Genomic DNA, 25,628 nt, shown 5'->3' on the forward strand with positions numbered 1-25,628 from the left:
TGACGAGGTAAAAATCTGTTGTTCTGCCCTGAACAAGGCAGTTAACCCACTGTTCCTAGGCCGTCATTGTAAATAAGAATTTGTTCTTAACTGACTTGCCTAGTTAAATACATTTTTTTTTAAATCCACTGCTGTCTTGCCTCTGAACCTAAGCAGGGTTGGTCCCTGGATGGGAAACCAGATGGTGTTGGAAGGCCAGTAGGTGGCACTCTTTCCCTCTGGTCTAAAAAAATATCCCAATTCCCCATGGCAGTGATTGGGGACATTGCCCTGTGTAAGGGTGCTGTCTTTCGGATGGAATATTAAACGGGTATCCTGACTCTCTGTAGTCACTGATGATCCCATGGCACTTATTGTAAGAGTAGCGGTGTTAACCCTGGTGTCATGGCTAAATTCCCAATCTGATCTTCATAACATCATGGCCACCTAATCATCCCTTAGTTCCAATTGGCTCAATCGGTGGAGCATGCTCTCGCATGCCATGGGCTCTCCAACCTTGTTCATGGAACTACCCAGTGCTTACGTTGGGAAACCAAGTGAAATATGTTCGGGAACATTGATAGTAACATGTTTTCGTAAACAAAACATATTTCACTAAACTGCTGACAGCCCCTCTGCCGCTGTAAAAATGAATAAAGGAAAGAGGAGGAGATGGAAACGCACGGTGGTGAGATATTCTGTATCACTAAAGGTAATGTGTCACCCAATTCATTATGAACATATAAAAACATGCCCTCTTACTAGGTTATTCAAACTCAAATACAAATTAAATATAATTGTAGGCTAACTCTGTAAACCGCCCTGCACAATCATGAACCAACAGCATTGCCTAGGGCTATACTTTCTCTCCCAGACAAATTGTGGAGCATAGCACAAGGTAACCAGTCCATTCAGTATGAATAATAATGCAGACCACACTCAAAGGTGGTTACTGGAATTTGTTTCATTTTGGAGTATAGGCTAGACCAATCATGTACCAAATATATCTTCAATCAGTTTTGTTTTATGTTTTTCTGCCAATGCTTAATATGCGGTAGACTATGTATTGTATAATGACACAATCATAATATAGACTATGTATATAGACTATGTATTGTATAATGGGGGGGGTTTCGGGCTTGGGCTCATAAACTCTATGGGTGTTTTGAATTAATCGTCACGCTGTCCATTTTGTTGTGTTAGGCTTTGAAACAACATCCACAACAACCATGTTTTACTTTGTTTCAAACTACTGTTGAACTTCTTTCTTCAAGTTGATCAAAACAGTGAGGTGAGTTTTAAAAGTACTACTGTTTTGATGATAAGTGTTTTTGATGTGATTTGATTGCATTTGCATTGATGTTAGAGTGGTTAGAGGGACAATGGAGACCTGAGTACCAGGCCATTAGGACCTGATGGAGTGACAATAGAGCACTGAGTACCAGGCCAATAGGACCCTATGGAGGGACAATAGAGCCCTGAGTACCAGACCATTAGGATCTGATGGAGGAACAATAGAGCCCTGAGTACCAGGCCGTTAGGACCTGACGGAGGGACAATAGAGCCCTGAGTACCAGACCATTAGGACCTGATGGAGGAACAATAGAGCCCTGAGTACCAGACCATTATGACCTGATGGAGGGACAATAGAGCCCTGAGTACCAGACCATTAGGACCTGATGGAGGGACAATAGAGCCCTGAGTACCAGGCCATTAGGACCTGATGGAGGGTTAATAGAGCCCTGAGTACCAGGCCATTAGGACCTGATGGAGGGACAATAGAGCCCTGAGTACCAGGCCATTAGGACCTGATGGAGGGACAATAGAGCCCTGAGTACCAGGCCATCAGGACCTGATGGAGGGACAATAGAGCCCTGAGCACCAGGCCATCAGGACCTGATGGAGGGACAATAGAGCTCTGAGTACCAGGCCATCAGGGCCTGATGGAGGGACAATAGAGCCCTGAGTACCAGGCCATTAGGACCTGATGGAGGAACAATAGAGCCCTGAGTACCAGGCCATCAGGACCTGATGGAGGGACAATAGAGCCCTGAGTACCAGGCCATTAGGATCTAATGGTAGTTAGTGAGTTGGGTACTAACAAAGCATGTCCAGAGTGTATAAAAGGACCTTAACTTGACTCAAGCGTCACGTGGAATTTTACTGTGATCATGACGCATGACTGTCGGTGTAGCGGTAATATGGTCGCTGCAACAGCCCTAACTGTAACCTTCAAATGGTCTTAACCAATAGGAACCAATAAGTTCAGCCCCATATACGGAATCTTAAATGGCTTTTCGCTGTATTGCTAATGGCTAATGGTACACTACGGTTGCGTCTGAGGATGTTGACATGACCAGTGAGCTCTGTGCTGTGATTGGCTTGGCTTGGGTCTAATCAGTTCTAAAGGTGTCTAAAGTATGATATCCAATTAGGTGGAGCATGGCTAAGTCACAGAGCAGGTGAGGATCAGGGCAACCTGAACCAGTACAACAGGCTCGGCTGCACAATTCCCTCTGTACTGTAGGGTTTTCTCAGATATAGACACACCAATATTTAACTTTGCACAAGGGTCGGGCAACCCTGATTCTCTATGAAACCATTTTGGTGGTGATGACTGGACAGGGCATGTTGGCATTCAACATGTTACCTGTTGCCTTATGTAGTAAATTATGATTCATAATGGAATTGGATAAAGGCACGTAGGTAACAGACAACAGAATTCCATTAGGTTCTGTTGTTTTTATTGTGAGGATTGGATGTCCAGTAGTCCAGAGTGACTTTTAGCCGCCATGCTATCTCATTTCCCCTGGCCAGCCTGTTAGCTTGAGGAGATTAGCATCATGCTTGTTCAGATCAGATTGGCGCTGCGTGAGCAAGCCAGCCATTTACCCTGGTCTGTGGGAGTGCTCATGTAGAAAGGGAATAATCCAAGGTTGAGAATCACAGACAAAAGCCAATATAACACCTATTATAAACAAGAGGGAGTGTGCTAAATGTGTGGTCTCCAGTTTCTCCTCACACACAGATGGATGGAACAACTGCTCCCTCACACATCCATACTGTGTAGTGTAGCAACCAGTTTGTTAGCAAGACAAGTGAATGGAACCTTGTGCACAAAATGACATTGAGCATGTGGATGTGGAAGTGTACTTGTAAACATGGTCATATGACAGGGTTAAGGACAGGTGAAGGGTTAAGGACACGTAGAGGGTTAAGGACACGTAGAGGGTTAAGGACAGGTAAAAAGGGTTAAGGACATCTGGAAGGGTTAAGGACATGTTGAAGGGGTTAAGGACATGTGGAAGGGTTAAGGGCATGTGGAAGGGTTAAGGACATGTTGAAGGGGTTAACCTCTTGGGGCTAGGTGGGACGCTAGCGTGCCACCCGTGGTGCACTCCATCAACAGCAGGTGCATTTCAAGAGCGGCAAATTTGAATCCAAATAAATGTCAAAATTCAAATTTTTCAAAAATACAACTATGTTACACCATTTGAAAGATAAACATCTCCTTAATCTAACCACGTTTTACGATTTCAAAAAGGTTTTACGGCGAAAGCATAAATTTAGAGTATGTTAGGACAGTACATTTACAAGAGTTGTGTGTAATGTTTTGTCAAGTCAAAGACAGGGTCACCAAAACCATAAAACCAGCTAAAATGATACACTAACCTTTTACAATCTCCATCAGATGACACTCCTAGGACATTATGTTAGACAATGCATGCATTTTTAGTTCTATCAAGTTCATATTTATATACAAAAACAGCGTTTTACTATGGCATTGATGTTGAGGAAATCGTTTCCCTCCAATAACCGGCAGTCAAGTCAGCGTCACAAATTAAATAATTAAAATTAGAAAACATTGGTAAAATATTATATTGTCATTTAAAGAATTATAGATTTACATCTTTTGAACGCAATCAACTTGCCAGATTTAAAAATAACCTTACTGGGAAATCACACTTTGCAATAATCTGAGCACTGTGCCCAGAAAAATACGCGTTGCGATACAGACTAGACGTCATGTTGGGGAGATCTAAAATCGAAAATACTATGTAAATAATCCATTACCTTTGATTCTCTTCATCAGATGTCACTTCCAGGTATCACAGGTCCATAACGAATGTAGTTTTGTTCAAAAAAGCTCATCATTTATGTCCAAAAATCTCCGTCTCGTTAGCACATGATGTAAGCCAGCCGGACTTCTCGTCATGAACGAGGGGAAAAAATATATTTCCGTTCGTTCAAACATGTCAAACGTTGTATAGCATAAATCATTAGGGCCTTTTTTAACCAGAACATGAATAATATTCAAGGTGGACGAATGCATAGCCTTTTATAACGTATTGGAACGAGGGTACCCAACATGAAGTAGCGCGCCAGGTGTCTAATGGGACATCACCGTTCCATGGCTCTTGTTCGGTCAGATCTCCCTCCAGAAGACTCAAAACACTTTGTAAAGGCTGGTGACATCTAGTGGAAGCAATAGGAAGTGCCAAAATATTCCTAAACCCCTGTGTTTTTCAATGGGATAGGTTTAAAGTCAATACAACACATCAGGTATCCACTTCCTGTCAGAAAATGTCTCAGGGTTTTGCCTGCCAAATGAGTTCTGTTATACTCACAGACACCATTCAAACAGTTTTGGAAACTTTAGAGTGTTTTCTATCCATATATAATAAGTATATGCATATTCTAGTTACTGGGTAGGATTAGTAACCAGATTAAATCGGGTACATTTTTTTTATCCAGACGTGCAAATGCTGCCCCCTAGACCCAACAGGTTAAGGACATGTGGAAGGGTTAAGGGCATGTGGAAGGGTTAAGGGCATGTGGAAGGGTTAAGGGCATGTGGAAGGGTTAAGGACATGTGGAAGGGTTAACCTGTTAGGGCTAGGGGGCAGCATTGACACGGCTGGATAAAAAACATACCCGATTTAATCTGGTTACCACTCCTACTCAGTAACTAGAATATGCATATACTTATTACATATGGATAGAAAACACCCTAAATTTTCTAAAACTGTTTGAATGGTGTCTGTGAGTATAACAGAACTCAAATGGCAGGTCAAAACCTGAGAGATTCCTTTACAGGAAGTGGCCTGTCTGACCATTTCTGGAACTTCTTTGCCATCTCTATCATTTACTAAGGATCTCTGCTCTAACGTGACACTTCCCACGTCGTCCATAGGCGCTCAGAGCCCGGGAAAAAACAGAATGTCGTCATTCCAGCCCCAGGCTGAAACACATTATCGCCTTTCTCAAGTGGCCCATCAAGAGACACTAGCTTATGCGCGTGACCCCGACCGCCCCCGCCTTTGGGATTTTTTCCTCTGTTTGCCGAAAAGGAGATTCCCTGTCGGAATTTTACCGCTTTTCTACGAGAAAAATGACGTAAAAATTGATTTTAAACAGCGGTTGACATGCTTCGACGTACGGCAATTGAATACTTTGAATTTTATTGTCAGGAATTGCGCCAAGCGCGCGACACTTCTTTAGTATTTCGGATAGTGTCTGGAACGCACGAACAAAACGCCGCTATTCGGATATAACGATGGATTATTTTGGACCAAACCAACATTTGTTATTGAAGTAGACGTCCTGGGTGTGCATTCTGACGAAGACAACAAAAGGTAATGACATTTTTATAATAGTAAATATGATTATGGTGAGTGCTAAACTTGCCGGATGTCTAAATAGCGAGCCCGTGATGCCTGGGCTATATACTTAGAATATTGCAAAATGTGCTTTCACCAAAAAGCTATTTTAAAATCGGACATATCGAGTGCATAGAGGAGGTCTGTATCTATAATTCTTAAAATAATTGTTATGCTTTTTGTGAACGTTTATCGTGAGTAATTTAGTAAAATGTTAGCGAATTCCCCGTAAGTTTGCGGGGGTATGCTAGTTCTGAACGTCACATGCTAATGTAAAAAGCTGGTTTTTGATATAAATATGAACTTGATTGAACAAAACATGCATGTATTGTATAACATAATGTCCTAGGGTTGTCATCTGATGAAGATCATCAAAGGTGAGTGCTGCATTTAGCTGTCTTCTGGGTTTTGGTGACATTATATGCTGGCTTGAAAAATGGGTGTCTGATTATTTCTGGCTTGGTACTCTGCTGACATAATCTAATGTTTTGCTTTCGTTGTAAAGCCTTTTTGAAATCGGACAGTGTGGTTAGATTAACGAGAGTCTTATCTTTAAATGGCTGTAAAATAGTCATATGTTTGAGAAATTGAAGTAATAGGATTTTGAAGATTTTGAAAATCGCGCCACAGGCTGGCAGTGGATGTTACGTAGGTGGGACGAATTCGTCCCGCCGGTCCCATAGAGGTTAAGGGCATGTGGAAGGGTTAAGGGCATGTGGAAGGGTTAAGGACACGTGGAAGGGTTAAGGGCATGTGGAAGGGTTAAGGACATGTGGAAGGGTTAAGGGCATGTGAAGGGTTAAGGACATGTTGAAGGGGTTAAGGGCATGTGGAAGGGTTAAGGGCATGTGGAAGGGTTAAGGGCATGTGGAAGGGTTAAGGGCATGTGGAAGGGTTAAGGACAGGCTGGAGGGTTAAGGACATGTGGAAGGGTTAAGGACATGTGGAGGGGTTAAGGACACGTGGAAGTGGTTAAGGACACGTGGAAGGGTTAAGGGCACGTGGAGGGGTTAAGGGCACGTGGAAGGGTTAAGGGCACGTGGAAGGGTTAAGGACACGTGGAAGGGTTAAGGACACGTGGAAGGGTTAAGGACACGTGGAAGGGTTAAGGACACGTGGAAGGGTTAAGGGCATGTGGAAGGGTTAAGGGCATGTGGAAGGGTTAAGGGCATGTGGAAGGGTTAAGGACATGTGGAAGGGTTAAGGACACGTGGAAGGGTTAAGGGCACGTGGAGGGGTTAAGGGCACGTGGAAGGGTTAAGGGCACGTGGAAGGGTTAAGGGCACGTGGAAGGGTTAAGGACACGTGGAAGGGTTAAGGACACGTGGAAGGGTTAAGGGCATGTGGAAGGGTTAAGGGCACGTGGAAGGGTTAAGGGCACGTGGAAGGGTTAAGGACATGTGGAAGGGTTAAGGACATGTGGAAGGGTTAAGGACATGTGGAAGGGTTAAGGACATGTAGAAGGGTTAAGGACATGTGGAGGTGGTTAAGGACATGTGGAAGGGTTAAGGGCATGTGGAAGGGTTAAGGGCATGTGGAAGGGTTAAGGGCATGTGGAAGGGTTAAGGGCATGTGGAAGGGTTAAGGACATGTGTAAGGGTTAAGGGCATGTGGAAGGGTTAAGGACATGTGGAAGGGTTAAGGACATGTGGAAGGGTTAAGGACATGTGGAAGGGTTAAGGGCATGTGGAAGGGTTAAGGGCATGTGGAAGGGTTAAGGACATGTGGAAGTGGTTAAGGGCATGTGGAAGGGTTAAGGGCATGTGGAAGGGTTAAGGGCATGTGGAAGGGTTAAGGGCATGTGGAAGGGTTAAGGGCATGTGGAAGGGTTAAGGGCATGTGGAAGGGTTAAGGGCATGTGGAAGGGTTAAGGGCATGTGGAAGGGTTAAGGGCATGTGGAAGGGTTAAGGGCACGTGGAAGGGTTAAGGGCACGTGGAAGGGTTAAGGGCACGTGGAGGTGGTTAAGGACATGTGGAAGGGTTAAGGGCATGTGGAAGGGTTAAGGGCATGTGGAAGGGTTAAGGGCATGTGGAAGGGTTAAGGGCATGTGGAAGGGTTAAGGGCATGTGGAAGGGTTAAGGACATATGGAAGTGGTTAAGGGCATGTGGAAGGGTTAAGGGCACGTGGAAGGGTTAAGGACACGTGGAAGGGTTAAGGACACGTGGAAGTGGTTAAGGGCACGTGGAAGGGTTAAGGGCACGTGGAAGGGTTAAGGGCACGTGGAAGGGTTAAGGACACGTGGAAGTGGTTAAGGGCATGTGGAAGGGTTAAGGGCATGTGGAAGGGTTAAGGACATCTGGAAGGGTTAAGGGCATGTGGAAGGGTTAAGGGCACGTGGAAGGGTTAAGGACACGTGGAAGGGTTAAGGGCACGTGGAAGGGTTAAGGGCACGTGGAAGGGTTAAGGGCATGTGGAAGGGTTAAGGACATGTGGCGGTGGTTAAGGGCATGTGGAAGGGTTAAGGACACGTGGAAGGGTTAAGGACACGTGGAAGTGGTTAAGGACACGTGGAAGGGTTAAGGGCACGTGGAAGGGTTAAGGGCACGTGGAAGGGTTAAGGGCACGTGGAAGTGGTTAAGGACACGTGGAAGGGTTAAGGACACGTGGAAGTGGTTAAGGACACGTGGAAGGGTTAAGGGCACGTGGAAGGGTTAAGGGCACGTGGAAGGGTTGAGGACAGGCGGGAGGGTTGAGGGCAGGCGGGAGGGTTAAGGGCATGTGGAAGGGTTAAGGTCATTTGCTTGAATCACTCTGAAGATTTTTTGTCATCAAGGTTTTTCTTGCAGGAGTTGTACATGTAGATGAAGAGGTATTTCCTCTCTAACTGTATTACTTTGTGGTCGAGGGCTGAAGGGGATGGCATAAAATCACTCCTTTCGACTCTACAAATCCTTCATGCATTTATACCAGTCAAATGGATACATGTGATCCTGCAACTTTATTGATGTGAACACTTTTCTCATTTAGACTTTTGCCTTTGAGGAAAAAAAGGCCTGTGAATATCTAATTCCCACTGAAAATGCCATTGTTTTATTGATTACTCATTACAATGTATCTACTGCGAGAGCTCCCTACAGCACTATTCCATCCCTCAGATACTCTCCATACCTAAACTCGTTTTGGATTTCATACTTCGTAGACCCAACACTTTCAATGAGACCCACAGCAGTGCTTATTTAATTTGCACTCAACCAAATAGCTTGTCTGAACCAAATAGCTTGTCTCAACCACACAGCTTGTCTCGACCACACAGCTTGTCTCGACCACACAGCTTGTCTCAACCACACAGCTTGTCTCAACCACACAGCTTGTCTCAACCACACAGATTGTCTCAACCTCACAGATCGTCTCAACCTCACAGTTTGTCTGAACAACACACCTTGTCTAAACTACACAGCTTGTCTCAACCACACAGCTTGTCTCAGTTGCTCTATTGATTCCTGTTGCATGTTTACTCCGATGAAAGCTTTCAAAAGCAGCCGTTCAAATGATGTGCTGTGCTTGATATTTTTGAGTGATGTCTTAGCCTATTTTGATATAGTTGAGTGATGTCGTAACCTACAGTGATTTGATATTGTTGAGTGATGTCGTAACCTAGTTTGATATTGTTGAGTGATGTCGTAACATAGTTTGATATTGTTGAGTGATGTTGTAACCTAGTTTGATATTGTTGAGTGATGTCGTAACATAGTTTGATATTGTTGAGTGATGTCGTAACCTAGTTTGATATTGCTGAGTGATGTCGTAACATAGTTTGATATTGTTGAGTGATGTCGTAACCTACAGTGATTTGATATTGTTGAGTGATGTCGTAACCTAGTTTGATATTGTTGAGTGATGTCGTAACCTAGTTTGATATTGTTGAGTGATGTCGTAACATAGTTTGATATTGTTGAGTGATGTCGTAACCTAGTTTGATATTGTTGAGTGATGTCGTAACATAGTTTGATATTATTGAGTGATGTCGTAACCTAGTTTGATATTGTTGAGTGATGTCGTAACATAGTTTGATATAGTTGAGTGATGTCGTAACCTAGTTTGATATTGTTGAGTGATGTCGTAACATAGTTTGATATTGTTGAGTGATGTCGTAACCTAGTTTGATATTGTTGAGTGATGTCGTAACATAGTTTGATATTATTGAGTGATGTCGTAACCTAGTTTGATATTGTTGAGTGATGTCGTAACATAGTTTGATATAGTTGAGTGATGTCGTAACCTAGTTTGATATTGTTGAGTGATGTCGTAACCTAGTTTGATATTGTTGAGTGATGTCGTAGCCTAGTTTGATATTGTTGAGTGATGTCGTAACATAGTTTGATATTGTTGAGTGATGTCGTAACCTAGTTTGATATTGTTGAGTGATGTCGTAACCTAGTTTGATATTGTTGAGTGATGTCGTAACCTAGTTTGATATTGTTGAGTGATGTCGTAGCCTAGTTTGATATTGTTGAGCGATGTCGTAACCTAGTTTGATATTGTTGAGCGATGTCGTAACATAGTTTGATATTGTTGAGTGATGTCGTAACCTAGTTTGATATTGTTGAGTGATTTCGTAGCCTAGTTTGTTCCCGGGCCATTGTATTGTTTTTGGACGTACGTTTGAGTGTGATGTGAAAAACTCACAGAAGTGCTCAGGTTTAGCCACAGGCACACAGCAGTAATAGTTAGCAGCAAATAGTTTACCAGCAAATCGTCATTATACAATGTGACAATTCAGAGCCCTATCGCATTTACACACTATGTGCAATCCTGTCATGGTGGCATCTTGTTTTCCTCAGGTAATTTGACATTTAGCTTTTGTGACATTTTGCCGTTGTGTTGCGGCTCAGTAGGGGGCTATATTTTCACCCTGCCCTTCTGACTGGTGCATTCGTTCAGATCCTTCGGTTAAACGAAATATCAGAGAGGGCTGATGATCCTGGTTGTGCCAACACACTCACTGTCCAGTGCCGTAAAAAGACAGATTGGAAATAAATGGGTAAACAGCACGGTTTCAAGAATGGAATGCAGAAGAAGACAGAGCTCCATCAGAGGAGGGTATAGTAGATAATACTGTCTCAAAAGGGACAAGGCATCTAAAGCCAAGCCTGCCTTATCTGTAATAATATTCCCTTCTGCCAGCCGTCTCAGCCTGCTCCAGATTGATTAAGTTGCATGGCCTGTATCATCTTGCATGATTGGCAGCACTGGGAAAGGTTCTGATATTTAAATGTGTAACCTCATTCTTTTTGGGGTCAACCTGTTAAGCACCAGTCGGGGGCCTTCATAAATGGTTTTCCAGACAAAACGAAGAAGCAGCTTGCACCACAGACTTTCTGCCGCTCAGCATGGGGAGATGAAGAGAGCAGGAGACACGAGAGTAGTGGGTTATATGGCACATGGCATTTAATGATGTTTGCTGTGCTGCTGTGGAGGGCAGTGCTGAAGCCGTCTCAGCCTCTCAGCCTCCGTCTCAGCCTCCTTGGACTCTAGCTGTCCCTGTGTTGTCAGTGATCGTCTTGGCTCTGTTTACTTAGGTGATGCTCCTGTGGAAGACACCCAGCCTGCTTTGTTCAGTTCAAGACATCCACGCCAGGATGTGTTGAAAGGCCTCATTGGTACAACTGTCAGATCAGGAAAATTTGTTTCAGTTTGCACACAGTAGGCTGTCTCTAAATTCTCCTCATCTGTAAATATTCAGATAAGTGCTATTGGACATGAAAGAGAGCCTACAAAGTGTTTACTCAGCAAAGGATTGCATAATTGTTGTTTTTGATCATCTTCAGAGTTAATTTACCCTCTGTGGGCAACAGTAAGCAGCTGTCGAGGCAAACCGCGCTCTGCTACTTACTCAGGTTTGTATCACCAGTTTTTCCTTTCATCTGTGGCGCTCCATTCCTGTGGTGCTAGTCTACAAGTGCTGTGCTATATATGGGCTGCTTAATTAGCCATATATACTGTAAGCCAAACATCTGTACAGATTTCCTATCTTTTCATTCAAAATCTCAGTTCTGATTAGACCGCGCGTACACGAACCCATAGAGATGTATAGAGTGAACACTTGCCACTAGATGGAAGTGCAAACCCTCTATGGGCTTTGCTATCAAAGAAGCGATCAATGGCAAAGATCAGAAGTACGCCCTCTATACATTTTTATGGACAGCAGCTGTCATGACATTTCTCCAAACAGCCTTTCTCCTCTTGATCAAGAACTAAATGAGGAAACAAGTCGAGATTGGATCATGGAAACATGCCCCGGCAGAGATTCTCGCCTTACTTGACAAAGTAACTAAATAACCGACGCGTTACATTACTAGTTACTCATAAAAAGTAATCCGATTACGTAATGCGTTTCTCCTGGTCTGATCTTCTTCAGAAACAGGCCTCTCCTTCTCCTATCAGGCTCCGTGGGTTCAACCAAACATCTCATTTATTCTTCACTGATCTATCTGTGTGCTTTGATATGTGAAAACAAGTGATGTGGCAGCCATCCTGTGAAGTTTTCTTGCATGGGAAATCAGAACACAGACCTATTATTTCAAATCAATGGGTTCTCACCCGGAGTGGAGCTGTTCAGTCTTTTTTTCTTTTTCTCTCTCTTGCTCTCTCTCTCTCTCTCTCTCTCTCTCTCTCTCGCTCTCTCGCTCTCTCGCTCTCTCGCTCTCTCGCTCTCTCGCTCGTCCTACTTAGGCCAGGGTGTTGTTAGTGTGGTTTGTTCCTGTGTTCACACCCCTGTGAAAGGGGTCCATGTCTGATCCTGCCAGGCTGATGTCAGAGCTATTCCCACACTGCGGGAGCTGCAGAGGCTTGTGTAAATGAACTAACTGTCAGTCAGTCAGTCAGTCACCGCTGAGCTGTTTATCTGTTGGACTCTCATGGGAGCTTCAAATACCCCCATAAAGACTACTGCACATATGGACCTATTTCATTAAATCCCAGCCCATTACACAACTTAATGGGTAACATAGGGTATGTTGATGGGTAGCGTAAGGTATGCTGATGGGTAGTTTAGGGTATGCTGATGGGTAGGGTGTGCTGATGGGTAGCGAAGGGTATGCTGATTGGTAGCGTAGGGTATGCTGATTGGTAGCGCAGGGTATGCTGATTGGTAGCGTAGGGTATGCTGATTGGTAGCGTAGGGTATGCTGATTGGTAGCGTAGGGTATGCTGATTGGTAGCGTAGGATATGCTGATGGGTAGCGTAGGGTATGCTGATTGGTAGCGTAGGGTATGCTGATTGGTTGCATAGGACATGCTGATGGGCAGCGTAGGGTATGCTGATTGGTAGTGTAGGATATGATGATAGTAAGGGTAGGGTATGCTGATTGGTAGTGTAGGGTATGCTGATGGGTAGAGTAGGGTATGCTGATTGGTAGCGTAGGGTATGCTGATTGGTAGCGTAGGGTATACTGATGGGTAGCGTAGGGTATGTTGATTGGTAGCGTAGGATATGCTGATGGGTAGCGTAGGGTATGCTGATTGGTAGCGTAGGGTATGCTGATTGGTTGCGTAGGATATGCTGATGGGTAGCGTAGGGTATGCTGATTGGTAGCGTAGGGTATGCTGATTGGTTGCGTAGGATATGCTGATGGGTAGCGTAGGGTATGCTGATTGGTAGCGTAGGGTATGCTGATTGGTTGCGTAGGATATGCTGATGGGTAGCGTAGGGTATGCTGATGATGACTGGGTAGACGTCTAATGACACTGATCAAGATGAACATCGACACAGGAGTTGTGTTGTATTTTCATGGTATCCCTTCTGAACTAGCCCACTGGGCTTCACCTTGTGAATGAAATATGTCTTAAAGTGTGTGGTGGCCACATGTCCCCTAGATAACAGAATGAAATATGTACATTTGTGTGTGTTGTGGCCACATGTCCTCAGATTACAGAATGAAATATGTCTTATAGTGTGTGGTGGCCACATGTCCTCAGATTACAGAATGAAATATGTCTTATAGTGTGTGGTGGCCACATGTCCTCAGATTACAGAATTAAATATATCTTATAGTGTGTGGTGGCCACATGTCCTCAGATTACAGAATGAAATATGTACATTACTGTGTGTGGTGGCCACATGTCCTCAGATTACAGAATGAAATATGTCTTATAGTGTGTGGTGGCCACATGTCCTCAGATTACAGAATGAAATATGTACATTACTGTGTGTGGTGGCCACATGTCCTCAGATTACAGAATGAAATATGTCTTATAGTGTGTGGTGGCCACATGTCCTCAGATTACAGAATGAAATATGTACATTACTTTGTGTGGTGGCCACATGTCCTCAGATTACAGAATGAAATATGTACATTACTGTGTGTGGTGGCCACATGTCCTCAGATTACAGAATGAAAGATGTACATTACTGTGTGTGGTGGCCACATGTCCTCAGATTACAGAATGAAAGATGTACATTACTGTGTGTGGTGGCCATATGTCCTCAGATTACAGAATGAAATATGTCTTATTGTGTGTGGTGGCCACATGTCCTCAGATTACAGAATGAAATATGTACATTACTGTGTGTGGTGGCCACATGTCCTCAGATTACAGAATGAAATATGTTTTATAGTGTGTGGTGGCCACATGCCCTCAGATTACATGTTGATGCAACAGCAAAGATAATATTGTTAGGCTGGTAATGTGTTTATGAATAAAGTTAATGGGGTTTAGGACTGTGGGAGCTGCAGTGATTCCCACTGGGCAAAAACTGGTTGAATCAATGTTGTCTCTTCTCCATTTCAACCCAAAAAATTCAAGGTGATGACATTGAATCAATGTGGAAAACTGATTGGATTCGCAAAAAGTCATCAACGTAAAGGAATTTAGAATTTTTTTCACCCAACTTTTAACCTAAATCCAATGACATGGTGACATTTTCTGTTGATTTCGCGTTGATTTGGAAATGATGAAGAGATCAATTGTGAATTGAGTTCCTCTGTACTGTTGCATGAGTTTTGAAAACTGAGGTTAACTATTAAACATACATTTGTTAAAAATAACTGTCTGCAGTTAGAAGGTACAATAATGCTGCATTGTGGCCTGTAGTGTCTAAATTAGAAATTATAAAGCTATATTTTGGATCATCATTATCGATTCCGCTCCCATGGATAATTTTGTGATACAGTATTGAGTTAGCAATTCTGTGTTACTTTTCTGTGTTTGTTGCCTCTCTCCCTAGCTCCATTTGTCATTTACAATAGACAGTCCCACATGAACACTGGTATGTCTCCGCCCCATCCTGCTCATCAATCCATCAATTACTGCATGACTTCCTGGTCAAGGTTCATGAATCAAAACAGCCCCCATAGTGGTGTATATGCAGAATCTTATTTTGGCTTGGAAAATGAAAATGCACAGGGCTAACAGAGATTCTGAGGACCTATACCCAGGTCTCCTGTCTGTTATTGTGCCAGTATGTGTATAAAACAGGTGAAGTGAGGGAGAAAATAACCCCCGCGAGGAGGAAATTCAACGACCAAGGTCGTTCCCCAGTTTTATTTCTATTCTCCTCACTGTTAAAGTGAATCTCCCAGTGAATAGTGTTTTCATTCTCTTTCTGAATAAGATTCATGGGAGCATGGAGAGAGACCCCCTTCTATCTCCCTCTCTCGCATTCCACCCTCTCTCTTTCTCTCTCTCTCTTTCTCGCTCTCTCTTTCTCGCTCTCTCTTTCTCTCTCTTTCTCGCTCTCTCTTTCTCGCTCTCTCTTTCTCGCTCTCTCTTTCTCTCTCTTTCTCGCTCTCTCTTTCTCGCTCTCTCTTTCTCTCTCTTTCTCGCTCTCTCTTTCTCGCTCTCTCGCTCTCTCCCTCTCTCTTTCTCGCTCTCGCTCTCTCGCTCTCTCCCTCTCTCTTTCTTGCTCTCTCTCTCTCTCTCTCTCTCTCTTTCTCTCTCTCTCGTTCTTCTCCGAGACACAATACAGAGCCAGTGAACAAAAGTGCTGGGTTTAAACAACTGTTAACATACCATAGAAATGTAATTCACCCCCCCCAAACTGTCTACCCATTGGGCACACATTGGTTGAATCAAATCAAATTGTATTTGTCACGTGCCGAATACAAGTGTCGACCTTACCATGAAATGCTTACTTACAAGGCCTTAAACAACAATGCAGAGTAAAACATTTGTAAAATATAAAAGAGCAACAATAAAATAACAATAACGAGGCTATGTACATCAACGTTGTTTCCACGTCATTTTAATGAAATGACTCCGTACCAACATGGAATAGACGGTGAATTGACGTCTGTGCCCAGTGGTTACCGTTTGGCCCAGGATAAAAGGTCTGTGAATTAAATGCTAATACTTGATTAGATTATGGCTGCAATGATTGTCTGGATGATTTATAGAAGTAATTTGTTTCCACAACGCACAAGAAGGAGAATAGAAACATCAGCATGGTCACGGGCTGCTGTAAATCCAGTCAGCAATCAGGCGCCAACTCTTAGATGTTGATTATTATGTACAGAGAAAAGTGCTGGCCTATTAACTCTGCCCAGACACCAGGATCATATCATGGAAGCTCTCCTATTAATTCAACTGATTGGCCAGGATGCAGTCCAGTAGACCTCCCACTCCTGATGCTGCCCGGTTAATCACAACATGCCTACTTCAACAAGACCTGGCCTGCCATCGATCTATGACTCATATTACCTCGCTAACCCAATTCATTTGTTTTGCTTGCAATACAGCTATTGAGTCATCACAATATATATATATATATATATATATATTGTAATCTGTCAGATATGTATGCATGCATGCATGCATACATACATACATACATACATACATACATACATACATACATACATACATACATACATACATACATACATGCATGCATGCATGCATGCATGCATGCATGCATGCATACATGCATGCATACATGCATATCTGACAGATTGCATCGGCTATGAAAAACAGAAACAGCTAATTCAGATGGACTTTATTTGTTTAATACATGTTTTTCTTCTTGGTCTTCTCCTCACAGGCTAAAGTAAATAAGTAACCGAGGAAGGAACCAGCAGAGCTACAATGAGGTCTGAGGCCTTGTTGCTGTATTTCACGCTACTGCAGATTGCCGGGGCTGGCTTCCCAGAAGACTCGGAGCCAATCAGTATTTCACATGGCAACTGTGAGTACACCCAGCTATTTCCTACTCCCCCAACACCCTGTTCTCCAACCACCACCTCCCACTACCTTCTCCTCATCTCTCCCCTCTCCCCTCTGAGTGCTTTTGGAAGGTAGAATGTAATTTGGTGCCCAGGGAAACATAAAAAATGGAGGAGTTAAAGCTGCATTTGAAATGGAGCCCACCCTACATCAAAGGGTAATCCTGTATTTTCCTGTTGGGCTTTAATGCAGTGTGTGATAGTGTAAATACCACGTGAGGCTCATTGTTCCTTCTCTCTGTATGGGTAGACCCTATATTCCTCCCAGCCATATAGTGTTGGCGCATCCTCCAGCAACCTCAGAGACCTTTCTCTCTGTCAGGCTTTTAAAAAAACACATTGCCTTGCTAGAGGGGGGATTGCTTCCTATATTTATTGTTTTTGTTCCCCCCTCTCCACAGATACAAAGCAGTATCCGGCTTTTGTTGGACACAAACCTGGAAGAAACAATACACAACGGCACAAACTGGACATCCAGCTGGTCATGATTATGAACCGAACGTTGTATATCGCTGCCAGGTCAGTTCCCACCCCTTTTCTCTCAGGTCACTAGCTCTCATATCAGTTCCAGTTTTGGATAGTCCACATAGTCATGTCAGATGATACCCCACAGAGTCATGTCAGATGATACCCCATAGAGTCATGTCAGATGATACCCCATAGAGTCATGTCAGATGATACCCCACAGAGTCATGTCAGATGATACCCAACAGAGTCATGTCAGATGATACCCCACAGAGTCATGTCAGATGATACCCCATAGAGTCATGTCAGATGATACCCCACAGAGTCATGTCAGATGATACCCAACAGAGTCATGTCAGGTGATACCCAATAGAGTCATGTCAGATGATACCCAATAGAGTCATGTCAGATGATACCCCATAGAGTCATGTCAGATGATACCCAATAGAGTCATGTCAGATGATACCCAATAGAGTCATGTCAGGTGATACCCAATAGAGTCATGTCAGATGATACCCCATAGTCATGTCAGATGATACCCCATAGAGTCATGTCAGATGATACCCCATAGAGTCATGTCAGATGATACCCCACAGAGTCATGTCAGATGATACCCCACAGAGTCATGTCAGATGATACCCCACAGAGTCATGTCAGATGATACCCCACAGAGTCATGTCAGATGATACCCCACAGAGTCATGTCAGATGATACCCCACAGAGTCATGTCAGATGATACCCCACAGAGTCATGTCAGATGATACCCCATAGAGTCATGTCAGATGATACCCCATAGAGTCATGTCAGATGATACCCCATAGAGTCATGTCAGATGATACCCCATAGAGTCATGTCAGATGATACCCCACAGAGTCATGTCAGATGATACCCCACAGAGTCATGTCAGATGATACCCCACAGAGTCATGTCAGATGATACCCCCTAGAGTCATGTCAGGTGATACCCCACAGAGTCATGTCAGATGATACCCCACAGAGTCATGTCAGGTGATACCCCACAGAGTCATGTCAGGTGATACCCCACAGAGTCATGTCAGATGATACCCCACAGAGTCATGTCAGATGATACCCCACAGAGTCATGTCAGATGATACCCCACAGAGTCATGTCAGATGATACCCCACAGAGTCATGTCAGGTGATACCCCACAGAGTCATGTCAGGTGATACCCCACAGAGTCATGTCAGGTGATACCCCACAGAGTCATGTCAGGTGATACCCCACAGAATCATGTCAGGTGATACCCCACAGAGTCATGTCAGGTGATACCCCACAGAGTCATGTCAGATGATACCCCACAGAGTCATGTCAGATGATACCCCACAGAGTCATGTCAGATGATACCCCACAGAGTCATGTCAGATGATACCCCACAGAGTCATGTCAGATGATACCCCACAGAGTCATGTCAGGTGATACCCCACAGAGTCATGTCAGGTGATACCCCATAGAGTCCTGTCAGATACTTATAACTTTTTTTGTATATCTCACGTTTCAGTTCAAAGTTCATATACACAAACACACTCGCAAAGAATAAAAACAGGACAATATCAACATTTACAATAGACGCTAGAGAAGCAGACAGTAAAACTACCAATGGTGAAAGATTAAACCAAACCAGGTAATCAATCAGTTCAGTTCAATTAAAATCAATTCAGAAAAGAAGGCTCTTCTCCTTCAGGGTAGCTCACTGCCCAAGCAAAGCGTCAATATCGATATATAAAATGACCAACAAGTAGTGAGCGCGGTATGCTGTACCAATCCCCCATCAGTAACGCAGAACCTAACAGGTGGAGGTGGGGTGGTGGTGGGAGCAATAGAAGAAACGCAGACTAGCGATAGCAGCAAGCGGCAGCAGGATGTGTGAGCAGAACCGGTCAGTTTAAATGGACCGCCAAATAATGTAGGCGTGATTGTTGCTAGCATCTAATTGGTGCAATCTCAGCTGATGCGTCAGCTGATGCAGGTACTCGGGTTTCCTTTCTGAACTGGCTTCCCTTTATCTAGATTCAAATCCACTGAATACATGTATAAATCAAATACAATCAATAAATTATAACTAATAAAAAAAAACATATTAAGAGACTTAAAAGAAGACATTGGATGTGTCTGAATATCCATACTAGTGTACTAAATAATATGCGAAAAAATGTAGTATGTGAAAGAATGAAAATAGTACTCTGAATGCGTCATCGAATGCGCTATTGTTGACGCCCACCATTCGTTCATTTTGGTACAACGCATCAATTTATCTGATTATCAGCCGTTGTCAAACACATGAGTTGGAAAAGAGGAGTGAATTCTACTAGATCAAATGCCGTAAGGAGTATGGGGTTTAAGTATGTAGAACGCTAGAATGGGTATTCGGACACAACCGCTGACTTGGACAGACTAATATCTCAGAGCAGACACTGTATAAACTAGATGCTTGGTTCTGGACTGGAACTGAGGCTGTCTAACGGAAACGGGGGAGTCTGCATCAATAGTTTTCTCCATGGGGAAGCATATTGATTTCATTTCATTTTCTATCATCGTTTTTTTTACTTACCTAGCTTGCTTGAAAAAATAGAGGTTACAAATTTAACAAAGCCACAGCATGGGGAATTCAGATCAAATGGCTCTGTATCTGTGTCGGCTTCTGTATTGGCCTAATTACATAGTAGGTTGATTGGATGCTGTTGAAAGTGGCCATTGAAGCCTGGTTCCTAAGTAGCAGGCCTGTTTAACACATCTGTGGTCATTAAGGAGGTGTTGGGAGCTTTGGAGTCCCAGCCTTTGGTCTGACTGCTACCTGCTCCTGGTCGGGCCTGGGGGAAATGGGAAAGGGAGGGATTTATTAGTGGGGTGTGGTGTAAAGACAACACGGTGTGTTTCACTCCAGCATATTTAAAGCAGACGCGAATGCCGACGGACAGATGGTGAGGAGGGAATGTGACGCAGGAATTGTTGGAATTGCGAAGAGTAGAATGATTTTAACTGGATAGAAATGTTTGAATAGATGGAATGCTGCCACCAAAGCCAAGCGGACACCGAGATTTCTGAATACAAATAGATACATACAACTAGATGACTAACAGTATAACGCAAATAGTTGAATGGTCATTTAGACTAAGTAAAATCAAATCATAATCAAATCAAATCACATTTTATTTGTCACATGCACCGAATACTGGTGTAGACTTTACCGTGAAAGGCTTGCATTCGAGCCCTTTCCAACGATGCAGTTTAATAATAATAAAATAGTAACACAAGAGGAATAAAATAAAATACACAAGAATGGAGCGATATACAGGTCAATGTGCAGAGGTACCAGGTATTTGAGGTAGATATGTACATGAAGGCAGGGTAAAGTGACTAGGCATCAGGATATATAATAATAAGATATTTGAGGTAGATATGAACATGAAGGCAGGGTAAAGTGACTAGGCATCAGGATATATAATAATAAGATATTTGAGGTAGATATGTACATGAAGGCAGGGTAAAGTGACTAGGCATCAGGATATATAATAATAAGATATTTGAGGTAGATATGAACATGAAGGCAGGGTAAAGTGACTAGGCATCAGGATATATAATAATAAGATATTTGAGGTAGATATGAACATGAAGGCAGGGTAAAGTGACTAGGCATCAGGATATATAATAATAAGGTATTTGAGGTAGATATGTACATGAAGGCAGGGTAAAGTGACTAGGCATCAGGATATATAATAATAAGATATTTGAGGTAGATATGTACATGAAGGCAGGGTAAAGTGACTAGGCATCAGGATATATAATAATAAGATATTTGAGGTAGATATGTACATGAAGGCAGGGTAAAGTGACTAGGCATCAAGATATATAATAATAAGATATTTGAGGTAGATATGAACATGAAGGCAGGGTAAAGTGACTAGGCATCAGGATATATAATAATAAGGTATTTGAGGTAGATATGTACATGAAGGCAGGGTAAAGTGACTAGGCATCAGGATATATAATAATAAGATATTTGAGGTAGATATGAACATGAAGGCAGGGTAAAGTGACTAGGCATCAGGATAGATAATAATAAGGTATTTGAGGTAGATATGTACATGAAGGCAGGGTAAAGTGACTAGACATCAGGATAGATAATAAGGTATTTGAGGTAGATATGTACATGAAGGCAGGGTAAAGTGACTAGGCATCAGGATAGATAATAATAAGGTATTTGAGGTAGATATGTACATGAAGGCAGGGTAAAGTGACTAGACATCAGGATAGATAATAAGGTATTTGAGGTAGATATGTACATGAAGGCAGGGTAAAGTGACTAGGCATCAGGATATATAATAATAAGATATTTGAGGTAGATATGAACATGAAGGCAGGGTAAAGTGACTAGGCATCAGGATAGATAATAATAAGGTATTTGAGGTAGATATGTACATGAAGACAGGGTAAAGTGACTAGGCATCAGGATAGATAATAATAAGGTATTTGAGGTAGATATGTACATGAAGGCAGGGTAAAGTGACTAGGCATCAGGATAGATAATAATAAGATATTTGAGGTAGATATGTACATGAAGGCAGGGTAAAGTGACTAGGCATCAGGATAGATAATAATAAGGTATTTGAGGTAGATATGTACATGAAGGCAGGGTAAAGTGACTAGGCATCAGGATATATAATAATAAGATATTTGAGGTAGATATGAACATGAAGGCAGGGTAAAGTGACTAGGCATCAGGATAGATAATAATAAGGTATTTGAGGTAGATATGTACCTGAAGGCAGGGTAAAGTGACTAGGCATCAGGATATATAATAATAAGGTATTTGAGGTAGATATGTACATGAAGGCAGGGTAAAGTGACTAGGCATCAGGATAGATAATAATAAGGTATTTGAGGTAGATATGTACATGAAGACAGGGTAAAGTGACTAGGCATCAGGATAGATAATAATAAGGTATTTGAGGTAGATATGTACATGAAGGCAGGGTAAAGTGACTAGGCATCAGGATAGATAATAATAAGGTATTTGAGGTAGATATGTACATGAAGGCAGGGTAAAGTGACTAGGCATCAGGATAGATAATAATAAGGTATTTGAGGTAGATATGTACATGAAGACAGGGTAAAGTGACTAGGCATCAGGATAGATAATGATAAGGTATTTTAGGTAGATATGTACATGAAGACAGGGTAAAGTGACTAGGCATCAGGATAGATAATAATACGAGTAAAAACAGTCCATGGGCCAACAGCTCAATACACACAATATAATTCAATATTGGGCTGAATATTGTCCAATCAGACCTCCACAGAGCATCTTAAAGTCAAAACCCAATGAAATGTGTTGTCAGTGTTGTGGTGCCAGTGTTGAGGGCCCAGTGTTTTGGGGCCAGTCGTAGGTAGGGTCATGATTCCATGCCTGATGACCAATCATCTCCAAGTGTGCTGCCTGCAGATGGTCAGTAGAAATTGTTTCCAAAATCAAATGCCATTTTGTGAATGGTATAAATCATTTTGGCTCCTGTTTTACACTGGCAATAACACCACACAATCTTTTAGCAGCAGGACAAAGAAACATATTGTCACGGTTGTCGTAGGATGAAGGAGTGGACCAAAGCGCAGCGTGTGTATCGTTCCAGATTTTCTTTAATAAACTGTGAAACTATGCAATACATACAAATAAACTGAATGACCAAAAACAACAAACCGTGACGAAGCGTAACAAACATGCACTGACTGAAAATCAATCTCCCACAAACCCAGGTGGGAAAAACACCTACTTAAGTATGATCTCCAATTAGAGACAACGATGACCAGCTGCCTCTAATTGGAGATCATCCCAAACAAAAACCCAACATAGAAATACAAAACTAGAACATAACAACATAGAAAATCTAAACTAGAAAAAAAAAACTGTCACGCCCTGACCTACTATACCATAGAAAATAACAGCTTTCTATGGTCAGGACGTGACACATATTCACTGACAAAATTGTAAATAAGTGGCTTAATACATTTTTTTAAACGTAATCTTTGGCAATGGTGGCGCTTCAGCAGATGCCGTAAATGCCGTTACTTGTGGGAGTAAAACAGTTACCTTGATTAAGTAATTCTCTTCTGTTATTTGCGGCTTCTAACATATTAATTCTTCCACAAAGATTTCATATTTAATTTTAATTATGCATTCAGTTCATGTCTGTTGTGGATTGTTTTAATATTCTGTACATTGTTCTCTGCTCTTTTTTTTATTAAGGACATTATTCATATGCCAGGATATTACACTTTCATCTCCTAAGAGTCAGTGATTTTCTTTGACTAGCTGTTGAGCAATTCTTAATCTAATCCCACATGAAAAAATACTACAGGTTTACTATAGAACAGTGGTGTATAAATACTTCAAAGTACTACTTAAGTATCTGTATGATGTACTTTTTACTCCATACATTTTCCCTGACACCGAAAAGTACTCATTACATTTTTAATGCTTAGCAGGAAAGGAAAATGGTCCAATGCATGCACTTACCAAGAGAATATCCGTGGCACACTCACTAAATGCAAATGCTTCATTTGTAAATTATGTCGGAGTGTTGGAGTGTGCCCCTGGCTATCCGTAAATTTAAAAAAGAAATTTGCTTAATTTTGCCTAATATAGACAATTTTGAAATGATTTATGCTTTTACTTTTGATACTTAAGTATATTTTTGTAATTACATTTACTTTTGATATTTAAGTATATTTAAAACCAAATACTTTTAGACTTTTACTCAAGTAGTATTTTACTGGGTTACTTTAACTTGAGTCATTTTCTGTTGAGGTATCTTTACTTTTACTCAAGTATGACAATTGGGTACTTTTTCCACCACTGCTATAGAATACTACAGTACTTACTATGGGATACTACAGTACTTACTATAGAATTCTGTAGTAAACTGTAGTATACTGTAGAATTCTATACTACACACTGTAGTATCCCGCTAACTTAGTACTTAGTATAGAATGGTGTAGTATACTGTATAATACTATAGTACTACATTATTATCTACACAAAAAAACACTGTAATAAATACTACAGTAATGCCTGCAAAAACACTACAGTCCACAAAAACATGAAACTTTTTAAACTATAGTATATACTGCAGTATTGAATTTGCATATACTCTGACCATTCCCCTCCCCCATATCCCAATTTGTGCCATCCATAAGTGAGAAACCTACATGCCAAGTATACACCATATATTGTGTGCCCTTCAGGTGATAAGAAAGATCAGAAGCTCTGAACTGTCTGTTCAGACCCCAGTCCTACCTGCCTACAGATCATAGAAGGAGAAAGACCATACTAAATACTACAGTAATGTCTGCGTAAATATTACAGTATACAACAATCCACAAAAACACTACATTAATTACTATAGTATTTACTACTGTTTTCTTTTACTATGGTATTTATACTATAATTAACTGTAAATACTACAGTATACTACAGTAAACTGTAGTGTTTTTGCGGAATATAAATATGCTATAGTATTTTTTCATGTGGGATAAGAAAATCTAATCGTTTTCTATTAAGTAATATATGGTCTATGGTTATGAACAATGAGATTATGAGATGGCTGTAATATTCTGTAGGTTTGTCTGCTGTACCATATTTCTGACTTAATGTTGGAATACAACAATAGTGTCATGAATTCTAATGGGAATCAGTGTCAACACCCAGTGAGCACAAGACATTGAAAATATGTAGTTTTAATCCAAACGTCTTTTCAACTTATTTTCAACGTATTTGCAACATCTTGTGCTCATAGGGCAGTCAGGCCCCTTCTGTGCCCTGCCCATACTCAGCCTGGCAGGGGTTGTCAGAGGCCTACTCCCTGCTGTATGTTGAGTGTGTTCTTGCAGTGCTGCTGTGTGTGGGAGTGTGTTTGCTCGGCCTGTCCAGGGCCGACTCTGTGATCAGATGTAGAGCAGACACTGAGGCTTAGCCCGTACTTAAGCTCTGTCCTGGTGTCTGCCCGCTGGGATAATCAGCCGACCACTGCCAGCCTGCCAATAGGTAGCAGCCATCGGGTAGTGGGTAGTGGATACCCCCAGGTCACTCCGCATGCAGGGCATTGTCGCCATTCCCTGTCCTCAACTCCGGCTAACCATGACAACGGCACCCACCCACTGCTTACACCCCTCAATAAGGGTGGGAATGGGAAAGTCTGCCATTAGGAGAGTAGCCCACGTGCACGTGAACACGCCTCCCCGGTCTTCCTGAAAACCTTGTGTCTCTTTGGGCCGCGCCACTGGAGGTCACGTTGGTCTAAATTATTCTAGTCGCCATTAAATCCTGTTAAAGACATCTAATGACGTGGATT

At 42.2% G+C, this 25,628-nt stretch overlaps 1 protein-coding gene across 4 annotated transcripts in view; it reads left to right on the plus strand.

Moving 5' to 3' along the window:
* The window catches only part of LOC106585847 (semaphorin-6A), a 107,530-nt gene that overhangs the window by 32,723 nt on the left and 49,179 nt on the right, over positions 1-25,628 (plus strand). For all 4 annotated transcript variants that reach the window (XM_014172532.2, XM_014172534.2, XM_014172533.2 and 1 more), the window contains exons 2-3: positions 16,621-16,764; positions 17,203-17,320. In XM_014172532.2, the coding sequence (XP_014028007.1) occupies positions 16,665-16,764; positions 17,203-17,320 (218 nt within the window). In that variant the 5' untranslated portion in view covers positions 16,621-16,664. The remainder of the gene's footprint in view (positions 1-16,620; positions 16,765-17,202; positions 17,321-25,628) is intronic.

The sequence above is a fragment of the Salmo salar genome, chromosome ssa24 (genome assembly GCF_905237065.1).
Source record: "Salmo salar chromosome ssa24, Ssal_v3.1, whole genome shotgun sequence".
Lineage (NCBI taxonomy): Eukaryota > Metazoa > Chordata > Actinopteri > Salmoniformes > Salmonidae > Salmo > Salmo salar.